The following is a 24,867-nucleotide window of genomic DNA, read 5'->3' as shown; positions in this document are numbered from 1 at the left end:
ACATTTGACCTGATTAATTGTTCTGACGGTGATTTTTCACACACTGCTTGTGTGTTTCTGGTATGTTAAAGCTTATCCTTTTCACCTGTTTATGCCTGAATGTGTGTAAAACACTGTTGTTCCTGTCACTCTAACGTTACTTTTTCGTACATTTAGAAGGATTGTGTTTCCGTAGAAACGCTGTTTAATCCTGACATGTTAGGAATGACCTCCCGTGTTTTAACCCCCCCCCCCCCCCCCCCCCCCCCCCCTCCAGCCTCGGGATCTGTGGAGCGCCAGCCGGCGTGAGAAGGAGGGGAAAGACAAGGCAGCATCGGCAGCGGAGCGTGAGGAGGACGAAGAAGAAGAAGGGGAAGACGACGACGTGGAGGAAGGCGGAGAGGAGGAAGATGACGGCGGAGGAGAGGAGGATCATGCAGTTGCCATGGCAGCCAGGATGGAGCACAAGGCCGCTCGGAGAGCGAGGCGGGCGTCTGCGCCCGCCGTCACGACCTCAACGCCCTTAACGCCCACCACGACGTTCAAGCCCGCCCCCTCCCAGTGGACTGTGGAGGAAGTGACGGCCTTCATTCACATGCTGCCAGGTTAGTCGACTCCCTCTGAGCTCCTCCTGCGACTCGCTCCGCCTCCGCTGGGTTGGCGGCGTCTGTTAGCGGTGCCATGTTGATTTACAGCAACACTCCTGGTCCTAACCGCCAGCAGATGACGGGGGAGGGGGGGGTAGCCGCTTTCTGGCTTCACACAACCAATTATACGTTTCGCAAAATGATGAAATTAACCACAAGGTGAGGTAACGTTCCTTCTTCCCACCACAAACTGTCAGTCTCAGGCAGACATCTGGAAGAGAGCGAAAACACAACGCTGCAGTCGGAGATGGGAACATTTTCTTATTTTATCATTACTACGTATTTATTAACGACTAAAGGATCTTCTCTGGTTTTCATCTCTCTGAGCCTCCTCTCATGGTCCAAAGCTGCAGAAAAATTCTCAAACCTGGAGACAGGAGAAGGATTTCTAGCTCTCTGCAGAAAAAGAAAGAAAAGAAAATCTAATGCAATGAGAAAAAAAAACCAGCCAGGAATTCAGGAGGGCAGCGAGGATTGGACCTGGACCGTTTCAGGCAGGATGAACAGACAGAAGTAAAGGCAGAGAGGAAGAAAACAGGACTGTAAACACACTCAGAGGCTGATAACACACACATGGCTTCAGTTAAAACTGAGCCAACACTGAAGTTGGGAAACAACAAGATGGTTAAGATGGATATCATGAAGTCATTATGGCTACCTGCTTTGCTCCAGTTTACGGCCACATGTACAGGAACAAAGCACTCAAAATGAGCCCATTGGATCAAATAGCAAACAAGCAGAAAGCAGGAATGTTGAACTCCTTTAAACCTTACGCGTAGCTTTTACACAGCATGTCGGCAGGAATGCACCCGGATCTGATCGCGGTCATGTGGTCGACACGATGCAGCAGGATCGTTTGCTTCTAAACAACAAGCCTAACCCTAAAGAAAAGAAAAGAACAAACCTGCTGAATGTATTTTCTATATTCAGCTTGTTTATGACTGATTACACATGAACCTGATCGCTCCGGTAGATCATGCCCGTTTTAATGGTGAACCATTTTCCCTCCATTGAAGAGGTGAACTCCTCCTTCAACGCTTGTTATCATTTAGAGCCAGCGCCTTCAGCGATGGCAGCAGAAGGAGCAGGAAAGAGGAGGAATGGAAGTTTAACGTCCTGTTATCGGAGGACAAGCGAAGCATTTTATGCTTATTTAGAAAATGCTGCTCCCACTGTGTTTCTGAGCCCACAGTGGCTTAAAATCCACTTCCACTGATTCCTCCCGTCTCTTCTTTGTAACAGGAGTAAATAATGTGGGGAATACAAAAGAAAGAAAACAACATGAATGTAAGTTAAGTTGTACTATTTATTTATACAACCAGTTTTCTCCATTAACCGTCTGAAACCTTCACACCTAGAGTCCACGACCCACGATACACCCTAGAAGAAGTATCCCTGCTCCAACACACCTGGGTTCCATTAAATGGGTCCAACAGCCGATAAAGTTCTGCACAATGAGTGATTAGTTTGAGTCAGGTGTGTTGGAGCAGGGACACATGGAAAACCTGCAGGATTGTGGCCCTTTAGAACCGGAGCTGGACACGCCTGCCCTGGAATATCCCAAACGGCACTGCAGCCCACAGCAGAACAGCTCTATACTGATGTCGTGCCACTGATCAGGACTGGATAAATTACTTCTCAGCACTAATGGGAGAACTGGTTCCCTTTAACAGGGAAGCAACCCAACATAAATGTAAATGGTTAGTCCACTCTCAGGCTTGCCACGGTGTGTGTCCTGGAGAAACAGCTCGAACCTGCAGCGGAGAAACTAAAAGAAAACAAGTGGATCTTTAAAGCAACAGCAGGTTGCGATGCATCACACTGTGGACCAGTTGTTTTACCTGTTTTTATTATTTTAACGACATTAATATTTTGTGTTATTTTATATTGTGATATTCAACTTTGTGCAGCACTTTGGCAACATTCTGTTTTTAAAATGTGCTTTATAAATAAAGTGGATTGTATTGAAAACATACTAAATGACACAAAAACATTTTAATTTGACTCCTAAAACCCAGCAGTCCTGTAGCGTAGAAGTCCCACATCCAGAAGCAGTCTGCCAGACCCAGCCCTGCCATACCGGATATGTTAAAGCCACATCCAAAATCATCTACAATATAACCATATTCATATGCCAGGGTCAGACACCCCCCAGAAACTGTGTCTGAATGTCCAGACGACCCTCTGACCCCCCATGTCCCACACAGATCTGTAGCACTCTACATAGTGCACTCGTTCTGTCCTCGTCGCAGATCACGTGACTGCCAGCTGTCACCACGGCAACCACCACACATCGTTCCAAACCGCAGTCCAAACTCACGGGGTATTTTATTGATTCTTTACTGCATACTTAATCAACAAATAATGATTTAAAATGAATAAACTATAGTTTTTTCTTAACCTCGTGTCACTTGCGCCACTTTGAGCTTCTTCCCACAATGCATTGTGGTCTATATTAACCTTCCTAGTGACCATCGATGCTCACTACTTTCCAAGATGCATTGTGGGTCATTTTGGGTGCACTACTTGTTTCTGTGTGGACGTGCTGTGCAGAAAGTCTTTGCACACACAGTCCTGAGGCGTAGCGGACCAAAATCACATGGAGATTCAGCAGGAAGGCTCGACCAGACATCAGCATCCAGACGCGACTCCGTTCAAAGCCAAAGCATTTCTACGCAGGTAGAAAAACATGAGAACGGCACTGTCCACCTAAAGCTTCGGCTAGTTTCTCCTCTTCAAGCAAAACCACATAAAGAGTCAAAAATGAGCAGAAACTCTGCTGATTAAAAGACGTCTGGCTCATCGCTGAGGGATATAAAGTCCATCAACTAGCAGCCAAAGAGCAGCAAATACAAGAAGAACTAAGTCATCATTGTGTCATCATTTACTGTTTTGTGGTGGAAAAGTTTGATTCCAGCTCTAAAAAAAAAAAAAAAACCCACTATGTGTTGTCTTGTGAGTCTTCCTTTGTTTGAAATGAATCCTGAAGGTCCTGGAAGTTTCCATGAAGATAAAGTGGGTTTTTATAGCGAAGTATACATCTTCTTGTCATAAACTATCTCAGGCTTCACTTCTTTCTGGATCCTTTCTGAGGTGAACTTGCTACCATCCATGCTGCTGGCTGATCTTTGATAGAGGTGTTCATCATTATCATCAGCTGATGACTTCCTGGAATATTTACTGGTGTACCACCTCTTTTAAAACATCTGTAAATCTGTTCAAGTTCATTTTTTAGCTTCTACTTTTGCACAGTTCATCATTAGACTCATTACTTTACTCATTCCTGGATGATTCGTCCTCTTTTGGAAGGAGACAGTTTACCTTTCCGCTGTGTTCCCAGCTAAGTTACTCTGACACAGTAACACATAACTTCCACCTGACATTCCTGTAGAATCTCACATTACTTATCTTTCTGTTAAAACCAAGATTATACAAACAGCCGACTTAAATGTTACTTTGGAGAAGCGGCAGAAAGATTGGCCTCATCACAAAGAGGTTAAACAAAAGTCTGCATGTATTTTATCATTTGAAATATTAAATCTTGATTTTTATTTTTTTTAATTTTTTTTTAATTAAAATTTTCAAACAAACTTGTTCCGACTGGCTGAATGACTTTTTTTATTTTTATTTATTTATTTTTTTTTGCCTAATGCTGTTGTGTTGCTTTGTGTCAGGGTGCAGCGACGTTGCAGAGGCTTTCCGGGTGCAGGAGATCGACGGCCAAGCTCTGCTGCTGCTGACCGAGGACCATCTGATGACCAGTATGAACATCAAGCTGGGACCTGCTCTCAAGATTTGTGCTCACATCAACGCGCTGAAGAACCAGTGAGGGAAGAACTGAGGAGGGGAAAAATAAAAGTGTCATGGTTTCAATACAGAGGAAAAAAACGGCAATAAAAACGAGAGGGAAACGGGGAAAAAATCTGCAAAGCGTTTGTGTGGCTACGGAAGACAAAAGCTGACACCAAGGACGACAGAACAAAGTCACAAAATGAGGAAATTAATGGTAAATTATAATTTATAAGATTATAAATCGAGGTGTGGCCTTTGCGGACGGCAACAGAGGAAGTGTGCAGAGACACGCAGGTGCCAGAATCCACCGGAAAATCCTCCGTTTTAGGCCTTCTGACTGCAGCAGGAGGCTGGAAGTGGGATTTTTCTTTGTAATTTTGTGTATATTTTACATGCCACCGGAGAGTGTAAATTTCAAGCTATTTCATGAAGGATTTTGAACATTTAATATATTAAATTTGTCTATTTAGTTTTTTTAGAAATGTGACGTCAATGACAAATCTATCCCGTAGCGAACATAACCAGTGTGTGTTAAAGAAAAACAACGATAATACGTAGACTTTGTAAGTGATTAATGAAGGTTTAATGTTTTATATCAATATATTCTGGACAAAAACATGTCTGTGGATTAAAAAAAAAAAGTCACCATCAGGGTAGAGACTGGTGTCTTCAATCGTCACATTTTTATGGTATCATGCTTGAAATTATTTAATAAATGAATAAACTAAAGAATGTGTTGATTTATCCTGTTTTGAGCTGGATGAAGGTGATTTATACAGGAATGGAGGGAACACCAGCAGAGGGACACAGCGAGACCTTCTCATAGCATAAATGTGTGTTTTATAAACCAAACTGATTTAAATTCACGGCTCAGAGTTCCTTTCTGAGACTCTTTGAGATGCAAAGCCTTAAGTATGGACATATTCCCTCCAAATGTCTCAGATCAGTCGTATCTGCTGCTTGTCTGATAAATTCTTGTTTTTCTTCTCTCAGGATGTCTCCTCTCTGCATCTGGTTTATGTTAGGATCTCACATATGCTCTGATTGGCTTTAGGCTGAGTGGGGATTTTCTCCACACCCCACGATAAATCTCTCTGCACAGGAGCTTCACGGCACAAACGGGAAAACTGCTTTTCCATTGGGAACGTTTTAAGGATTTATTTGAATACATTTATATGGAGATAAATCCTTTTTAAAATTATTTTTTCATACATTTTACATTCTATTGCAACTTTTAGACTGATTTTCATTTGGAAAACACCTGCGGTCGTTTGTTTGGTTTGAAACTATTTTGTGTTTTACAGTCAATATAAACTTAAATATTACACATTTTCTGATTTGCAAAAGTTTATCTCTTTTTTTCCTGACAGAAAAAGGAGGAAATCAAAAAGAATCTTAAGCCACTGAGTTCTAAAAACTAGTTCAGTTCATCTTTTTGGAGCGCGTAAAAACGCACGGCAGTTCTCCATGGCGCAAATCTGCAGGCAGCTCACGGGGAGTGGGGCAACGTGCGCGGGCTGGGTCGGCCTCATCGTCGCCACGGCAACCAACGACTGGGTCCGGACCTGTGACTATACTGTGGCTACTTGCGTCCGCATGGACGAGCTGGGATCCAAGGGCCTCTGGGCCGAGTGCGTCATTTCTCCATCGCTGTACCACTGCGTGGCTTTGAACCAGGTTTTCTCGCTGCCAGGTAGGATGGATGGATGGATAGATAGATAGATAGGTGGATAGATAGATAGAGACTGTAAAAATGTGGATAATCTAAGCATGATGCTCAGTAGTATCGCTCGGTGTTTTCCAGCTTTAATTGATTCGTTTGTAGGGTTGTGTTTTTTTATTTGTGTGTTAAAATACCTGCAGGTAAGTGGATTATTGGCTAAAGTCCTATTTTAATTAGTGCATCAGGAAATAAATGTAATGGTTCTCCTGTAGGGCATATTTAGCATTGACTCGTATGCGGTTAAAAGTTCAGGGATTTTCACATTTTATGGGAGAAGTTTAAAAAAAAAAAAAGTCTAAACTCCTCTTTGTAATTTCTTTTGTATTAAAAGCCAATGGATAGGTCTCTGGACCGTCGCTGTAAGAGTACTTTTACGCCATACTCCCATTAACACGCAGCTGAGTGAAAGCTGGCACATGGTGATAAAAAGATGAGATCCAAAGCAGAACAGATCTGCCCATTCCTACCAGTAAGCGTACCACTTTGGGAGAGGACCAGGGGTGAAACTATAAACATATGCTTCATGTCTCGCAGCCCACATCCAAACCTCTCGTGCTCTGATGATCTGCGCATGTCTGCTGGGTCTGCCTGCCATGCTGTTGGTGCTCATGTCGATGCCCTGCGTGCGTCTGCCCAACGACACCCTCCTCATCAAGAAGCGCCGCGCCCGCGTGGGAAGTGCCTTCATCATCATCATGGGTGAGGAAGACTTGGAGGCTGTTAGGATAACACTAACCCATCTACAGTTGTGCTCACATTTATTCATACCATTTCATTAAAGAAAAAAAAAACAAAACAGCTGCCTGTAAAATAAGCTGAAATTGACTAAAGTAATAATAATTAAAACATTTTATGACAATCATGACATTATTTTCTAATTCTGGTTCAATAGAAATATTTTTTAAAAGCAAACAAATAAGATAATTTATTACATCCACTCCGGTCAGGTGTTTTCTGTTCCTCTCAGTCAGACTTCTGCACCTGTTGACAGGTATTTTGTCCCACTGTTCAACAGAAAAGTGCTCTAATTTGTCCAGGACACATTTGTTTACTTGTTTTTTTTTCTTTCTTCAACTCAGTTAAATGAAAAAACAGTGTCTTATATTACTAAGTTATATTTTTGCAAATTTTTAGTTATTGTTCCTTTTTTAAGTCTCCAGTTATTTGAGTGACTGTTGTAAATTCAGTCTTTTCTTTAATGAAAGGGGATGAAGACATATGAGCACAACTGTAACTCTTGAGCCCACCCCTATTTTTTTTTTCATATTTTTCTTCCAAGCAGGAAATTTCTTCTGATATCTCAAAGAAGAAAAGTTCAGCAGATTTCTGGAGGTTGTTTAAATCTTTTCTTTGGATTTTAGTTTCCTTTTCAATCATTTTCTGTTTTCCAGAGCTTCAAGATGACTGAATCAGCCTTTGGGGTTGGAGGTATAGCTGGTCTGGATATAATCTTGTAGACTCTGTTTCTCGATGTTCTGATCCAACCTTCAAAATTAAGTAAATATATGTTTAAAAAAAAAAAAAAAAAAAAAAAAAAAGAATTAGCATTTACCATTTTGAATGATTATAACTACCAACATTAATGCAAACATGTGATGCAACATTAAAATAAAAACATTTAATAGGCTTAAAAATGCAATATTAAAGCAAAACAAGTGTTTCTTCATTCACGTGAAAAATATTACAGTACATAAAAACAAAGCATGAAAATGAGGATGTAACACTTAAATCTGAGCGTTTTTAACTGAACTGTGTGAATTTTGATTACATTTCTTCTATGGTGTGTGTGAGTTAAGAAAAACAGACTTCTTAAAATCCCCATTCTCCTTGTTTCAGGTCTAAATTTTAATGTTTTAGGAAGACAAACAAAAAAATCCTGCGGTCCTTGTGGGGTCTTCAAATGAGGAAATATTATTTTCATTCCCTACGTGGTCACAAGCGACGGCGTTTTACAACGTCGCTCATTTCTTTGACGTTTGCAGCTTTTGTTTCTGCACGCCTCGAAGCTTCAGACTGAGGTCTGGATCATGTCAACACCTTGAGTCCGTTCTTTTTCAGCCATTTTGTTGTAGATCTGCTTTAGATCTTCCTTATTGCATATCCTCAGGTACGACGAGCCATCCGGGACACTCAGGTCCTCTAACAGGCGACTTTTACCAATCCCAAAAATTTGAACAAAGACTCACAGTGAGTCTTCTTTTAGTTTTTATGTTCCACATTTGTGGACCAGTCTGCCGGAGGACCTGAGGATGATGGATACTGCTGAGGTTTTTAAAAGTCGGCTCAAGACCCATCTTTTTAATCAGGCTTTTAATTAGTTCTATTTTTAGACTTTTCTTTTATGATTGTAAATCTTTTGTGTGTCTGTGTGTGTGTGTGTGTGGGCACCAATGTGGATCCTTAAGATTGGTTCAATGAGACTGTTTTATGTGTTTTATCTATGTGATAAAACACCTAGATTTGGGTAAATTCTATGTTTTTGTATGTGAAGGCTGGTTCTTAACCTTGTTTTATTCTTGCTTTTTATCTTGTAAAGCACTTTGTGCTACTTTTGGATGAAAAGTGCTGTATAAATAAACTTTGACTGACTGATTGCTGTGTTTGGGATCCTCATATGAATCCTGTTCAGCCAAGCTTCAGCTGCCAGACAGATGGCCTTATATTTAAACCCACAGAGGACTTCGTGGTCCGCTCAGTGACTGCGAGGTGTTCAGGTCCTGCAGCTGGAAATAATAACACGCACCGTGTTTGGAGAAACCAAACATCCCAACTTGGGTCGAGTCTCTCCAGAGGACATTGTCCCAGAAGTCTTGTGGTTTGTTCAGATGCAGCTTTGAAACCTAAACCATGCTGTCGTCGTCTTGTTTAGAAAGAAGAGACTTTCTATTGCAGTCCTTCCAAACAAACCAAACCTCTCTGAGGAACTGTAACTAAATCTTTACCAACTTTACCGTGCTAACTGAGGCTAGCTGAGGCTAGCTGAGGCTAACTGAGGTTAATAACCGAGGCTAACTGAGGCTAACTGAGGCTAACTGAGGCTAACTGAGGTTAATAACCGAGGCTAACTGAGGCTAGCTGAGGCTAACCGAGGCTAACTGAGGCTAGCTGAGGCTAACTGAGGCTAGCTGAGGCTAACCGAGGCTAACTGAGGCTAGCTGAGGCTAACCGAGGCTAACTGAGGTTAATAACCGAGGCTAACTGAGGCTAGCTGAGGCTAACCGAGGCTAACTGAGGCTAGCTGAGGCTAACTGAGCGTTTCCATCGTACGGAAGCACCTGGAATTAGTTTCACTTTTAGAGGATGGTGGGAGGATGAGGATTGGGAAGGGTCATGGTCTGGCGGCTTGGCTTCTTCCTGACTGGGTTCATGTGTCTGATCCTTTCTGCTTCCTGTGGGATGAGATGGCCGCTTCCTTTCTACATCCTCCTGGACAGACAGAGACAAACATGACACACCACAGACTCATCCAAACAGTCCTTTTTTCAGAATGTAATGCATTTTCCTGTTTCTAACCTTTGTCTTTTAAACCATGGCCTGCTGAAACCCAGCTGTGTGTGGCATCGTGTCGACGGTCTGGTTTCCCATCGGCGCTTACAAACAGGAACACCTGATGTCGTTTGGCTTCTCTCTGTACGCCGGCTGGGTTGGCAGTGGTCTCTGTCTGCTGGGCGGCATCGTGATCATGTTTTGGAACATCACCTACATGGCCACCCCATCCAGAGACAACAGCTTCTACTACTCCAGACAGGGGGGCGTGGCTACTGTACTAGACCCCCCAGCCAACCATGCAAAGAGCGAACGTGTGTGAAGGTCTCAGGGGTCTGTCCTCAGCCGAGGTCGTCCATTTTTTTTTTTTTATAAAGCTGATACAGTTTCATCTTTAAACAAAAAAAAACAAACAGTTTTATTGCATTTGTATTACCCATTTTTACCCAACAGAACAAATGGACCTTTCCCTTTTAAGTGTAAAATTACCTTGTTTGTCTTCTTTTGTCTCTGTGCCTTCAAAAAGAAATGAACCAAATGGAGCTAGAGGCATGGCATCAGTATCCTAAATAAAACCTGTTTTCTCTGGCCTTTGTGTTACTTCCTCTGATGGAGCAGAAACATTTCTCAGTACCAACACCTCCACGTCGTCAGGAGCCTAAACATCTGCTTTAAAAGCACACGGTAGCTCCAAACCGTCTGGATTTGAGGCTGCTCGGTTAGCAGCGCTGTGAACGTTGCAGGACACATTAACTTGACGATCTGACAAAAGTCTGCAAAGCTTTCTTTATGTAAGATAATGAGTATTTTAACAACAAAAATATGTATTTTTTCTAATGAATAACACTTGAACAAGTATTTAACAACTTATAATATAATGGATCATAACAGTCTACAGTTTAATTTCCTTATATTTACTGTTATTCTCTGAACTTACAGCGTGGTTTAAACGCAGTATTTTCTGGAGTTATATATATATTTATAGTGCTTTTAAAAAGTGTAAAGCCCTTTGTGCTACATTTAATGAAAGAAAAGAAAAAAAAAATAATGAAAGAAAAGTGCTTTATAAATACAGTTTGATTTGATATATCATTTTACAGACCATTTTGCACAAACACCATGACTGATTCAGCTAAGAAACGCTAGAAGACATCATCAGAGGAACGGAAGAAAGGAAAAGAAAGCGAAACTTGGACAGAAGAAGAGTCTAAATAAGATTGTTTGCTGACTGGAGAGTTCAAGTTACATGTAGCGTGGTTGGGAAAGTTGCAAAAGTTCTGAAGTGTGTTAAAGTTTTTTGTTTTTTGTTTATTTTTTTTTATTTTCAACTCAGCACACGTTTAACATGTAACATTTTAGCAACGTACATTTCAATTAACATACATAAAACACAATAACAAAGATAAAAATCAATTAAAATAAATAAATAAAAATAAGGGGTCTGTTAAGATGGAGTAATGAATTTGTATTTTTCTCAAATTTGTAATGTTTTTAACACTTTTTTATTCATTTGATTTAATTTTTCAATAGTTTTTATGTAACTTTGGAAATCTGTAGTTTCAAACACATAGAAGGAAGGTAATTTCTTTAGCCAGATCATCTTATGAATAAAGAATTTTGCAAGTATACAAATCAAACTGATATATATTTCATCAACCGAGAAATTAGGGTTGTTAAAGTAAAATAGGATATCTGGTTTTTTTTTTTTATTATGGTTTCCTTTTTAAGTATTCTTGAGATATATCTTTCTAAATGGAACCAAAAGGAAGTGGTGTGAAAACAATCAACAAATATATGCTCGACAGTTTCTCCTTCACAATCACAAAAAGTACACCGGTTACTTATGCCTGGTATAAAACGACATACATTTGCTTTAACGGGATAGTATCTATGGATAATCTTTGAAGTGTGTTAAAGCACTTGGATCAGTGTCAGTGTTGTTCTCAAACGTATGTTCTGTGCCTGATAGTCAGATGGCTTCCATGTTCTGCCCTCTGACTTCCTTGTTTTTTATCTAAAGCATGATGTTGTTTGCCATCACATCTGCAAAAATTTACTATAAATAATCACTTTATTTGTTTACAGCTGACATTAAAGACTCCTGACCAGAATGGGATGTTTATATCTTAAAGCAGACGTGATGGGGATTCAGCGTTTTCTAGCTGAGGAACTGTAACTAAATAAACACCCAGCACCAGAAAGAAAACACTTAGACGTGCCACTGAACCAAACGGCACTGAGAAATGTTTCTGCTTCACCAGAGGGGGTGTTCTTTGGGTCAAAATGTGCCATGTATTACCAAAAATGTCATATAATTTCCTGTACAAACACTGTGATTATTTAGTGTTGTATATGTTCCTCAAACAGGAGGCAAAGTATGAGGAGAATTGTCTGCCTGAAAACCCACCCTGACCTCTGGTCCAGATGACTCCAGCTGAGCTTGTCCTGTCAGGAGGATCAGATCAGATCAGAGTCTATAAAGATTAAGTTTTTATCATTTTAACACAGTCAACTTTTGCAAATGTGCTGATTTTCTTCAGCTAGTTTGTTGGATATGAGAAGTATCATCTCGTATTTAATCCCACATAAGCAGGCTGTTTTTAAATGATAAAATCGGCTTTAGCCTGATCTCTGATCATTGTTCATGTCTGATATTTTGCCCCCACTCTGTTGTGAGTTTAATCACCAATAACTACAGTAATATTCCTATTTTTGTCTTTGTGCAGCTGAAGTTTTTGCTGCAGTAATTCATGACTTTATTTTCCAGGTTTTCTGTCTTTTTAGAGGTGCTCCTGATGATTGTCGGCTTTGTTTTTCTTAAAGATGTTGCAGCTGTTTCCTTTCCAGTGCAGCAGCTGGCTGCCTGTTTTTTCCTGTGTGGACTGAACAACTGTTGCTTTCTCTCTGGTGCATCATCGTGTATCACTCTTCTGTTTACTCCCTCCTGTCGTTTGCTCTTCAAGCCCTCTTTTGTCAGAACTGACGTTATAATATTTACATTCAACAATAGACCAGTTTAAAAATAAAAAATAATACTTATTCATCAAGTATCGCCATGAAGCTCCTCTTGGTGAAGAAAATTTATTTTGTAGCCAAATCAAGCTGCTGTCACAATGCTGGTCAAGACAATTAAAATATCCATAACATACTCAATAAATAGTTCATATCTGTGTACCGTATTACTGTGTACTGTGATTCAAGACTTTTTATCTCAAACTGAGACATTTATTCAGAAACACCCAGTCTCATTTCCACACATTATTACACATGACACTGAATAATGCCAAACATCCAAACAAGAGGTACAGAGTGTAAACAAAGTACACAAACAGAGGAAAGCTACACCGGCGTGTGGCGTTCACCATCACTCGGTGTTCAGTAGAAACTAGGAGTAATGCAGGACGCCGAGAGGAGCATGCTCACTGATGTCTTCAATGTTAATGACAAGACGGACGGACAGATGCCTGACTGGTTCGTAGTGTAACAGTGTCTGATGATGTGAAAACGGTTGTGGTGAAGACAGGTTGGTTACCAGTAGAAATCTGAGCAAAGCAACACAAAAAGCAAAGTGATGATGGTAAATTTGTACATCTTTGAAAGGAGGATAGTAACAATCTGTTGCTGTGAACTGTGAGATTCTACGTAAGATGGAGGATTATCAGTGTGTGTAAGTTGTTACCATATTTCAGAGTAATTAGCTGAAATACAGGCGTACTGTCAGAAATGTGTGAAACAATCTGAGCTGGTCTGCTACTGGTTTACTTTTCTCTGCCTTAAAAACGAGCTGCTTTGGCTACAGCGTTAATATGTTTGCTACCATGTTTGTGCTGAACACTGAACAACAGATAACCTAAAATACACACACATTAAGGTAGCTGTGTTGTTCAGCGCATGCAGTATACAATAAGATCAAAATGAATTTATTCTAATTTTATGTTTGGTTGTTAGTTAGCTATGTTCTTATCCTTATAAGTGATTAAATCTTTTTACGTTAAAATAAAAAGCAGCTTGTGTTGAAACAAGAGAACTAAACAAACTGAGTCTCATCTTTTTATGTAGGCAGAAAAACAAAACAAATCCAGGAACTTACAAATAAATAAATAAATTACTCTTGAGTCTTGAACAGAAATGGACACATACACTTCATATGATTAAACTCTGCCCCCTTGTGGTGATTTTTTTAAGACAGGCCAAGAAAATCCACCTTTAAGCCACATATCTGTAAGGAGTAAAACAATGAAAATGAGTAATTAACTCTTATAATAAGATTTTAAGGACCCCTAGAAGAAAAGGTTCTCCTTGTAAAATAAAATAAAATAAAATAAAATAGTACAACAGTTAAATGCTTTACACACTTTCTAGGCCAGACCTCAGTTACTCTCCATCATCATTGCCTTCTTTCATGTAATCCACTGAATAATGACAGAAGTTCATGTCAGATTTGGTTCATTCACACCACACAGGGATAAAATAAGTCCAGATGTTGAGCTCTAACAGGATGTAATAGGAGCGTAGCTTCAGTTAGCAGTAATAAGGCAAACTACGGTTTCTGAGCTGTGGCTGAGGGAAGCATGGGATTTCTGTCGTTGTGTTGTCAGTGGCATCTAGTTAGTTGCAGGATCTCCAGATCCAGTCCTCCAGGGACAGGGTCCTGCAGAAAGTGGATGTTTCCCGAATGCAACACACCTGATTCAAATAAAACTAAACACCACAGCTTGTCCTTTCATCAGGGGTGGCAGACTCCGGTCCTCAAGGGCTGCTGCCCTGCAAGTGTTCAGAGTTTCCCTGCTGCAACACACCTGACTCAAATCAATGGGTTTTTCTCAGACTAGTGCAGAGTTTCACGTCATGCAATAGAACACACACTAACTCCGGTTAGTGTGTTTTCTGTGTATGAAGGAAGACGTGACCAGAATTACGATCTGCTTCAGCTACTGCACCTGCTCTGGGAATCATTGGTTTATATTGGTTCATATTAACATAAAATCTTGCAGAATATGTTTTATTTAATTCAAAATCACATGTAATGAGTTAAACTCTTCATCCACTCCCACAGATTTTGGGATTGTTTCCATTTTTGATGGATGGAAGAGCATTAAACGTCCTCAATTCAGTCATCTTCATCAAATCCATAATTGGTCCTTCCTCTAGACTTGCTGACATCACTTGTGTACTGGTCTCCTGCTCCAGACTGGTACCCATACTGCTCACCATCATCTTCATACTGGCTCTGTTGCTCGTATTCCTGCTCGTCGCCTTGGTTCTGCTGTTGATGGTGGTATCTCCTCTCGTCTGGGGCAGACCAGCCCTGGTAGGGTTTCTCGTCCTGTTCCTGGGGGTACATGTCAGCGGAGAAGCTGTCATCCAGCTGGTCATCATAGCGCTGGTAAGAGCTGGCGTGCGCCTGCTGCTCCCGGGCATTTTGCTCCAGTGTGCTGTGCCACACTCCATAACAACCATAAATGAGCAAACCTGAAGAGAGACAAAAAAGATCCAAATGTTTAGTTTCCTGATACCAAAACATGTTTCCTGATTAATTTTCTTTAAGAATTGTTTCCAAAGCACAACATTTAATGACTTGATCCCAAATGCCTGCAACAGTTATTAGTAGTAGATTAATCTAGTTACATTTTACACAAGCACCTGCGTAACTCTGACTAGGATTAAGCAGGTAAAGAAATGGGAAGATGAACTAAATCCAAATCATGTTGTAATGATTTTCAGCAGCACCATTCATAACTACATAACTATAAACGTGCTTCTGACTCGTTCCTACGGTTCATTGACATTCATTTTGCACATTTAGTTTGAGCCATCGATGCCCTGCAGGCGGAGAAACCGCACCGCTCTGTTATTCCAAACCAAAGCGATACGTTCCAGCTACATTTTCCTTTATACACGTCACACACCAACAACTGGATATCAACTGTGTTGAACATGAAATATGACAGTTTAATAAATAAAAAATGCAGAGAATATTATTAGAGCGAGAAAGGAAAACAAAAGGAGAACTCAAGAGATAAGATGAGTCAAAACAGACTTTTACTGACTGGAGAGATCTCAGAGAAGAGACAGGACACAAGATGGTTGCTAAATTAGCTATCAAATGGCTATTGGCTATTTAATCTCAAACAACTGAGGATAATACATAATATATGTCAATAGATCTGCCTTTTTATTGGCTCAGTACACTTAAAAAGCCTCCCCCATCATCCTCCTTCATTTCTTCATCCATACATCCATCCATACTTACATTCCTCCATATGTTCCACACATTCACCCTTACCCACAAACCGCACCGCTCTGTTATTCCAAACAAAACCAACACGTTTCAGCTGCATTTTTCTTTATACACGTCACACTCCAACAACCGAATATCAACACACTGGCTGTGTTGAACATGCAACATGACCATTTAATGATTTTTAAAAAATGCAAGAGAATATTATTGGAGCGAGAAGGAAAAAAAAAAAGGAGAAAGTGGCAGATCAAGAGATAAGATGAGTCAAAACAGACTTTTACTGACTGGAGAGATCTCAGAGAAGAGACAGGACACAAGATGGTTGCTGAATTAGCTGTCGTCAGGGAGCGCCAGAGTGAAAATCTGCCAGAGTTCAGTCATGTTATTGTTGTTTTTCAGTGATCTTCTGTGTTTTTCTGCTACATGTCATCTATTTAAAAAAGTCGTATTTTGCAACATTTTAACATCTTTCACATTTAATCACAAACAACTGAGCATAATACATAATGTATGTCAACAGATCTGCCTTTTTATTGGCTCAATGCCCTTGAAAAGCCTCCTCCATCATCCTCCTTTATTTCCTTATCCATTCATCCATACATACTTACATTCCTCCATACGTTCCACACATTCACCCTTACCCACAAACCTCTACAACACTCTGAAGAGAAGCAAAAGCAACTCTCACTCCGTAAATCTGTAGTGACTATGTAACTTTGAGCTACATGACTTGAACATAATGTTTTTTTTAATGTACGTGTCTAGATATGCAGCATGTTTCTAAATAGTCCATGACAGAACTGATTAAATTATTCCCACAGTAGTTTTTCATGCATTTCTGCTAATTTGCAATCAGAAACATTTAAACTGACCTATGAGGCACCAGACGATGAACCTGGCCCAGGTGAGCGGAGACAGTTTGAGCATCAGGTAGCTGTTGACCAGTATGGCTGCTGCGGGGAGGAAAGGCACGCACGGCACCATGAAGGGCAGCTTCCGTGTGCTCTCTGGTTGTTGTATGATCAGAACCAAAAGCTTTGCCAAGGATCCAGCCATCAGCACGGCCATCAGACCTGAAAAGACCGCTCCGGCCCCCGCGCCCTGCTCAACACCAAATATGACAGTGGACCACAGGAGGAAGGACGTGAAGAAGAAGAGGAGGGTGCATCTGGTCACTATGCGGCCAGAAGCTGGGGTGGGACGTGCTGAAGAATCTGGCATGCCCAGCTGGAGTCGGAGGGTGTAGTAATGACCTCCCAGTAGCCTTTTCAGCAGGGAGGCGTGGCCTGTGTGGAAACCAGAGTCGTCTCCCTCCCCTTCAGTCCCTCCAGTGTGATAAGACGACCCATCGCGATCCGACTCTCCATAAAGGGTGGGGTCGTCTTTAATGGGAACAGGTTCACCATCCTGGAACTTCAGGCCATCACAGCCTTCCTCTGAGTTAAACTGGTGCGTGTCGATCTGCTGGTCGGGCTGGTAGCGCAGTAACAACACACACACACTAACCAGAGTGTAAGCCAGCAGAGTGCCGATGGACATCATCTCGATCAGGTCCCTGAGGCTCACCAGCAGGGCAAGGATGGCCGCCAGGCTCCCAGACACAACACACGCCACGGTGGGAGTGTGTGTGAGAGCTGACACGTGTGACAGGAACCTTCATTTACAGACAAAACAGATGACATCATGTTAAACACCCCCTGTCCTGATGTTTGTGTCCCTCGAGCCTCACCTGAACAGCAGTCCGTCCCGGGCCATGGCGTAGATGACCCTCGGCATGGGGAACAGGGAGCCCAGCAGGGAGACCGTGAGACCAGCGATGGCGCCAGCAGCCACCGTGTACTTCCCCCACATGAACCCGTGCACGGCAAACATCTCCATTAGAGGAGCCGAGCCATCGATCAGGTTGTAGGGAACCATGAGAGTCAGGATCACACTCACCTGTGGAAATCACACACGTCAACTCATTTCAGAATGTTTTTATAATCATTGCATCATTCTAAGAAGCTCAATTACATGTTTGGAAAAAATCACAGAGCAGCTAAATCTTTGTCCAGAAGCTGAAAGTAAAAACTCACTTCTGGAGCTGCTCAGACAAACAACAACGTTGATCTTTTTTGTAATTCACATTTTATTGGATTTTCATATTTTAAATTAACATTCAGAACAATAACAATAATAATAAATAAAAAATACTAATATGAAAAATTAAAAAAAGGGAAAAAGGCAGGTCTTTCAGCAGGCAGAGACTATCATAATTCATCTAAAACAAAATTGAGAGGGTCCAACAGTCTGGTTTGGATGATGGGTGTTCAGCAAACATGACACAGTCTTTATAAGTTCACATTGACACGTACTCACTTTTCAATTTCTTGCACACACAAAATCTGCAAAACTCTCCCCCTGTTCATTAAAATCTATATTACCACCATTCAGTCTCATAACATTTTTTCATTTACAGCCATTTCCATCATTTCTACTTTCCATGCTTCTATATTTGGAGTTTGTCCATTTATTAAATTCATTCATTCATTTTCTGAACCGCTTAATCCAATTCAGGGTCGCGGGGAAGCTGGAGCCTATCCCAGCCGGCTTTGGGCGACAGGCAGGGTACATCCTGGACAGCTCGCCAGTCCATCGCATTTATTAAAACTCATCTTAAAACCCATTTTTATTCCTCAGCCTTTAACCCAACGTAAGACAGTTTCCGGTCAGTGTTCCTTATTTTTATTATTGGTTTTTACTTACTATTTATTCAGTTTGTTTTAATGTTTTAATTCTGTATTCCTTGTATGACCTGTTGTTTTATTGTGTAATTTATTTGCATTTGAACTGTTTTATTGTTTTTATTTTGGCCGATTGTGTACTGCACTTTGTTTCAACTCTGGTCGTTTTAAAGGGCTTTAGAAATAAAGTTGAGTTCCTTCCAACACTTCAGAATCAGACGAACACAAGTTAATAAAGCGGCTTTTAATACTGGAAATTAAAATTTGTTTGCATTCGGTATTTCTCTTCTGTCCCCGAGGAGACAGAGCCTTGGTTAGATTGGAAGTATACAGTCTAGCAAGTTCCCTACTGCTTTCAAAACCTCAACAACGTTGATCTTAATCTTTTTATCTAATAACCTGCTTTATGAATTGGAAGCAAATCTGGATATTTGCTTTCTCTCACATAGCAGGACTTGTGTCCAGTAGTGATCACATCCCAGAGCCCAGCAGGGTGAGGGTGTCAGACATGATGGAGACAGTCATGAAATTTGTGAAATTTGCAGGACCACATCTTTTTCTATTGCAAAGGTCATTTTAAACTGCTGTATTGTATAAACCTGCTTTACTTAAAAAAAAAAAAAAAAAAAATCCGAGCTGAATTTATCATAAACGTCACGATGCATCAAATTCAGTTAATCTAGAATGTTTTTTTTAAATCTGTAAATATGGATAGACAGCAAGAAGTTGATGATTTTAAGTTTTATCCGATCCAAACTTCTCAAACAAAAGAGATTTTGTGACCTTTGTGTGAAAGCCTAAACACAGACAGCGATGTACTGACCGACACATAGGCGGTGAGGCAGGTGACCAGCGAGGCGGTGATGGCATACGGGATGGAGGTGTTGGGGTTTTTCGCCTCCTCTCCTGTCGTAGCAATGATGTCAAAGCCAATAAATGCGTAGAAACATGTTGCTGCCCCTTGCATCACCTAGACAGTAACAACACATCGCTAAATACCCAGACAAGGTGATGTTTCAGTCTTCTAAAGAAAATAGGTTAAATTTATTCATTATTTCATAATGAAGTTGCACATGATGCACATTTACACAAATAAAAAGGAGCATGTTAGAGTGTCTCACCCCTGACCAGCCGTATGGCAAGAACTTGCCACCCTCCCAGTTACTAGCTGAAAGGAAGAAGAGTCCGGCCATGATGATGAAGACCCAAACCACCACGTTCACCACGTTCAGGATGTTATTGAAGCCTACAGAGTTCCTGACACCAAGAGCAACGATCCCTGTGACCAGCAGGGCGATGAACAGGGCCAGCAGGTCAGGGTAGGTGTCCTCACCCTTACCTGAGTCAAACAGAAACCGGATTAGAATGAAATTTGATGCACAAAGATGAAATAACTCAATTTATTTACTTCCACATGAAGTGGAGCAACAGATAAACAAAGATGACCAACTTTTTCCTTATTAATTATTGCTCATTTTAAAAGCAAAATACGAAAACTTCATTATTAAGAACACTAACTTTTTCTAATATCTAAATGTTCTGGCACTGACCGAGTCCTCTGAGCGTGCCCAGATGCGTTATCATGTAATTACTGATGCTGTGATTGGCCAGAGAGTCGAACATGCTGCTGAGAGCTGAGGCCCCTGCTGCTGTGCCTATCAGGTACTCCAGGATCAGGTTCCAGCCGATGAAAAACGCCACGAATTCCCCAACCGTCACATAGCTGTACGTGTAGGCCGAGCCGGTGGTTTTGGGGACCCGGACACCAAACTCCGCATAGCACACACCTCCAAAAGGAAAAGAAAGTTTAGTGCAAGACATCAAGGCAAACACAAGAAATGTAAACAGCAGAGAAAAGGATCAGTGTGGACACAGAATCTCTTTTATCCTATTTAATCCTGATTCATTTATGTGGAAAAGAAAAGAAAAAATAGCAGAAGGATGAAATGTCTATAAGTTAATCTTCCATGAAGCCTGGTGGGTTTTGGTCCATTCGCTCCTCTTTCTGTTTTGTTTTGTTGTTTTTGTCAGAATTATTGGTGACACTTTATAGTAATGGTACAAATCATATACTTAAGTAATGTGCAACTCATGATGAACTAATGTATTTATTAATAAAGACCTTATCATGAATTCATGTTGCTCATCATGAACTAATGATGATCTCAATGTTGATTCATGTGTTTACTTGATCCTTAATTGACAATCAATTAATGAACATTAGTTCTGTTAATTAATCAGTGTGTTTACATATTTACCAATTTAAATAGAAACATGTTTAATTCCCTGATACTGATTTTCTTTTCATATGTATTTATACAAGACACATTCAAAGAAGTTTATTTGGGTGAAATGGAAGTAAAAACACTTGAAGTGATTATTAATAAATGTTTATTGTAGCTTTTTTGTTTGTTTTTTTGTCTTGTTACTAAAGCAGCTACGTATTTGATATAAAGCATTTCCTTAATATACCAGTGTCTTATCTTTATTAAATATACTGCATTAATACAGTGATATTAAAACCCTAATAATCACTCCAAACGCTTTTACATATCCATGTTCACCCAAGTGAATTTCTCTGAGTGTGTCTTGCTTTAAATAAAACTGAAAAAAAAATTAGCAGGGAATTAAATCATATATTTGTATCTAAACCGGCAAATTTCTTGACATATTGATGAATTAACAGTGAACTAATGTTCATGAATTGATGATAAATTTCAGGTGTCAAGTAATCACAGAAATCATCATATAGATCATGATTAGTTCATGATGAGCAACAGGAATTCATGATAAAGTCTTCATGAGTTCCACTTTACTTAAGTATATGATTTCTACCATTATTGTAAAGTGTTACTGAATTATTACTTTATGGAACCAAAAGATAAATGGTTGTTTAAAACTGATTATCAATGAATATATCTAGATTAACAATCACTCTGTGCACAAACAGCGTTTTGGTGTTAAAAGTTTATGTTTAATATCAATGAGGAATCTGATCTGTTGGCCTTGTCGCGTAAATAACTGCAAATTTATTTATGAGACATTTAAAAAACACAAAAGTAGACTAAAGTGCTCCAACATGCAATGTAACATTGAAATAAAAACAATAAAAAACTCTATTTCCCAAAGAGCTGGGATAATGTCTGAATGTAATAATTATCTCATAAATCCATATTTTAGGATAAAGAACACATCAGATGCTGGAACTGACACATTTTACCATTTCTTGAAGCACATCTCTCATGAATTAGAACAAGGACAACAAATAACAGGAAAATAATTAGTATAAATCTAAATCACCTGGAAAGTATTTGACTAATAATCAGGTGCAGTGTTGACACGTCAGTAACACGACTGGGTATAAAACGAGCACTTCAGAGAGGCAGAGTCTCTCAGATGGACATTTTCCATTATGTTCAACAACCTGTGCTTTAAAATCAGAAAAAAATGCTCCTCAGTTTAAAATTCTGGAGTCACTGAAGACCCCATCATGAACAGCAGCAGTCATCCTCTTCAGGATCTACCATCCTGCAGGTGTTTGGCTCATTTATGTCTGATTAGAACAAATATTTTTTCTCTGCTACAAACAAACCGATGCAGAAGTTACCAACAAGTTGTTTCAGAACCTTCTCATTTAGATCAGATGTGTCGTACCGGGGAAACATAAGACCTGCAGGATGCATGGTTGGTGTTGAGGACTGGAGCTGGTGACCACCGATCTGCACTGCAGTCGATCAAAAAGTTCAGAAAATCTGGACGAATCTCTGCTCTGAGGGACACGGCTGAATGTCAAACATGGTTCATATCTTCAGGTTGCACTGCATTAAAGCAGACATGATTGCAATGCAATGCAATTTGCACTGAACTTATTTCATTGAATAACTTTAAATCCAGACTGAGAGCATCTGAGACAGCCTCCTTAATCTGCAACTTTTTTTTTTCCTTTTGTAAGTAATTGTAATTGTGACGTTGCTGTAATTTATACTTTTTGCTGCCTCTTGGCCAAGACTCCCTTGAAAAAGAGGTTTTTAATCTCAATGGTACTTTCCTGGTTATATAAAGGAAATAAATAAATAAATTTTATTTATAACGCACTTTAAAAACAACAGCGTTGAACAAAGTGCCACATTGTGGGGGTTGAAACTAAAAAATAGAAAAAATAACATACAACAGGGCATTTTAAATGTAAAATACTAAAAGTAAAACCATTACAACCAACTAAAAGACAACCAAAATAAAATCAGATGAAAATGTCAACTTATCATAAAAAGTCAGCGTAAACAGCGTAAAGTCAGCGAAGATTTAAAAGCAGATAAAGAGGAGGTCTGTCTAATATATAAAGGCAGCTCATTCCATAGTTTAGGTGCTGCCAAAGGCCCGGTCCCCTCTGAGCTTCTGTTTAGTTCTTGGTACTGACAGGAGAAGTTGGTCAGCTGACCTGAGAGACTGAGAGGGCGTGTAGGGTGGAGAAGCAGAGAGGCACAGCAGTGCAGCACCATTCAGACATTTAAAAACAAATAAAACAACTTAAAATGGATCCTAAGTGTAGCATGATTCTCTACTGGAAACCAATGCATGGACTCAGAAAGAGCTCCAGAAATCTCTGTGAACACAGTTCAGCCTGAAATCCACACCTGCAGGTTAAAGCTCCATCATATGTGAAGAGGATCCAGAAACACGCCGTCTTCTCTGGACCAAAGCTCATTTAAAATGCTCTGAGTCGAAACCTGGATGAAGATGTGGAATAGTCTGTGGACAGCATGGACGGCTTGTCCTGCAGACTAAAGAGGAGAGGGAGCATCCAGCTTGTTATCAGCCTGCATCTCTGATGGGATGGGGTTGCATTAGTGCCGATGGCGTGGGCAGCTTCCACATCTGGGAAGCTCCATCAATGCTGAAACATCTGCTCCCATCCAGACGACGTCTCTTTCAGGGAAGACCTTGCAGGTTCCACCATGCTGAACCACATCCTGCATCATCACAGCAGCATGGTGGAACAGGAGAACTGGTCTGCTGCAGTCCAGTTTCACCAGTACCAAACATCTGGAGCATCATGGAAGCAGAAATCCAGCAACAAGGTCCAGTAGAGCAGCTGGAATCCTGCATCAGACCAGAACGGGACGACATTCCTCTCCTGAAACTCCAGCAGCTGCGCTCCTCACTTCCCAGATGTTTCCAGATGTTAGAAGAAGAGGAGATGCTAACGATGCTAACGATGCTAAACATCATCCTGGAACGACTTTTTACAGACATGTTGCTGCCGTCAAATTTAAAAGCTAATATTTAAAAAGCATATATTGACTTATTTCTGAGTAAATATTTCCATTAAATGATAAAATGTCCAAACTTCAGTATGGAGCACCTTGTTTATGTTCTTTTGCAATAAAATAAAAGTTCATGAGATTTTCAAACCATTGTGTTCAGGTTTTATTTCCAGTTTAAACAACTTTTTGTTGTGTATTTCTGGAAGTTTCCATTACAGATTGATACATTTTTGGGAGGAAACTATTTAAATGAATGTACTTTTTTCCTCACAATTCACTGCTGATTGCACTATTTTTACTCCACTAAAAACATGCTTCATATAACTGTGTAACGATGAGTTACACCGTCAGTAATCACTTTCTACCAATGGTCACCTGTGAGTCTTTTACCTGACAGTATGGATGCCATCGCCGCAATGATGAAGGACAGGATGACACCTGGTCCAGCCATCGCCTTAGCAACCAGCCCAGCGACCACGTACATCCCTGTGCCGACACAGCTGCCCACCCCGAGTGAAACTAAGTCCACGGTGGTCAGAACCTTCGCCAGTCCAACCGCAGATCCCTCTCCCATCTCTGTGACCTCGTCTGAGCTGTGAGCCATGGAGCCCACAGGTTTGGTCCGTAGTAGGCGGGAGTACATGTTGTACCAGGCGTCGCCCAACGACAACCGGCCCAGCCACGCCGCCATAACTTCACCTGTTTTTTTACCTGCCAGTCTCACAAGTTACTCAGTCCTCCTTCCCGTCTTCTCTCACCGCCTCCATCACTGTTTCAGTCTCATGAGCAGCCTCATAAAAACCAGCTTTCTCAGTGTTACGGCCCAGGTTCGTCTCGTGAAGCGGAAGTCCAAATAAAAACTAAGAAAAGAAGAGAAAATCAATCAGAATATTTAACTTGTGGTCAAAGGGATGATGGAGTTTGGCTTATTGCAGACCTCAGCATGTTAAAGTGCATGACTGTGCTGTTGGAACAAGTCTGGGATGCACCGATACCAATATTAATATTGGTA

At 40.6% G+C, this 24,867-nt stretch overlaps 3 protein-coding genes across 5 annotated transcripts in view; 2 read left to right on the top strand and 1 right to left on the bottom strand.

The window, feature by feature from the left end:
* The window catches only part of LOC306771104 (polyhomeotic homolog 3), a 35,412-nt gene extending 30,302 nt beyond the window's left edge, over window positions 1-5,110 (top strand). For all 3 annotated transcript variants that reach the window (XM_079260167.1, XM_079260165.1, XM_079260166.1), the window contains 2 exons: window positions 257-584; window positions 4,301-5,110. In XM_079260167.1, coding sequence (XP_079116293.1) covers window positions 257-584; window positions 4,301-4,455 — 483 coding nt within the window. In that variant the 3' untranslated portion in view covers window positions 4,456-5,110. The remainder of the gene's footprint in view (window positions 1-256; window positions 585-4,300) is intronic.
* Window positions 5,111-5,885: 775 nt separating this feature from the next.
* On the top strand, window positions 5,886-9,949 carry LOC306770836 (claudin-11-like; the record flags this gene model as incomplete). Its single annotated transcript, XM_079259839.1, has 3 exons — window positions 5,886-6,111; window positions 6,676-6,840; window positions 9,690-9,949. 3 exons carry the CDS (start codon window positions 5,886-5,888, stop codon window positions 9,947-9,949), a joined length of 651 nt encoding a protein of 216 aa, XP_079115965.1.
* A 4,788-nt stretch (window positions 9,950-14,737) lies between these two features.
* slc7a14b (solute carrier family 7 member 14b) lies at window positions 14,738-24,546 on the bottom strand (the record flags this gene model as incomplete). The annotated part of the gene is made up of 7 exons (XM_079259996.1): window positions 14,738-15,099; window positions 16,741-17,522; window positions 17,598-17,806; window positions 19,415-19,561; window positions 19,713-19,930; window positions 20,142-20,378; window positions 24,246-24,546. The coding sequence occupies 7 exons, from the start codon at window positions 24,544-24,546 to the stop codon at window positions 14,738-14,740; spliced, it is 2,256 nt and encodes a 751-aa protein (XP_079116122.1).
* Between the last annotated feature and the right edge of the window lie 321 nt (window positions 24,547-24,867).

The sequence above is a fragment of the Telmatherina bonti genome (assembly GCF_933228915.1).
Source record: "Telmatherina bonti genome assembly, chromosome: 20".
Classification (NCBI taxonomy): Eukaryota; Metazoa; Chordata; class Actinopteri; order Atheriniformes; family Telmatherinidae; genus Telmatherina; species Telmatherina bonti.
This window is presented reverse-complemented; position numbering and strand designations above follow the sequence as displayed.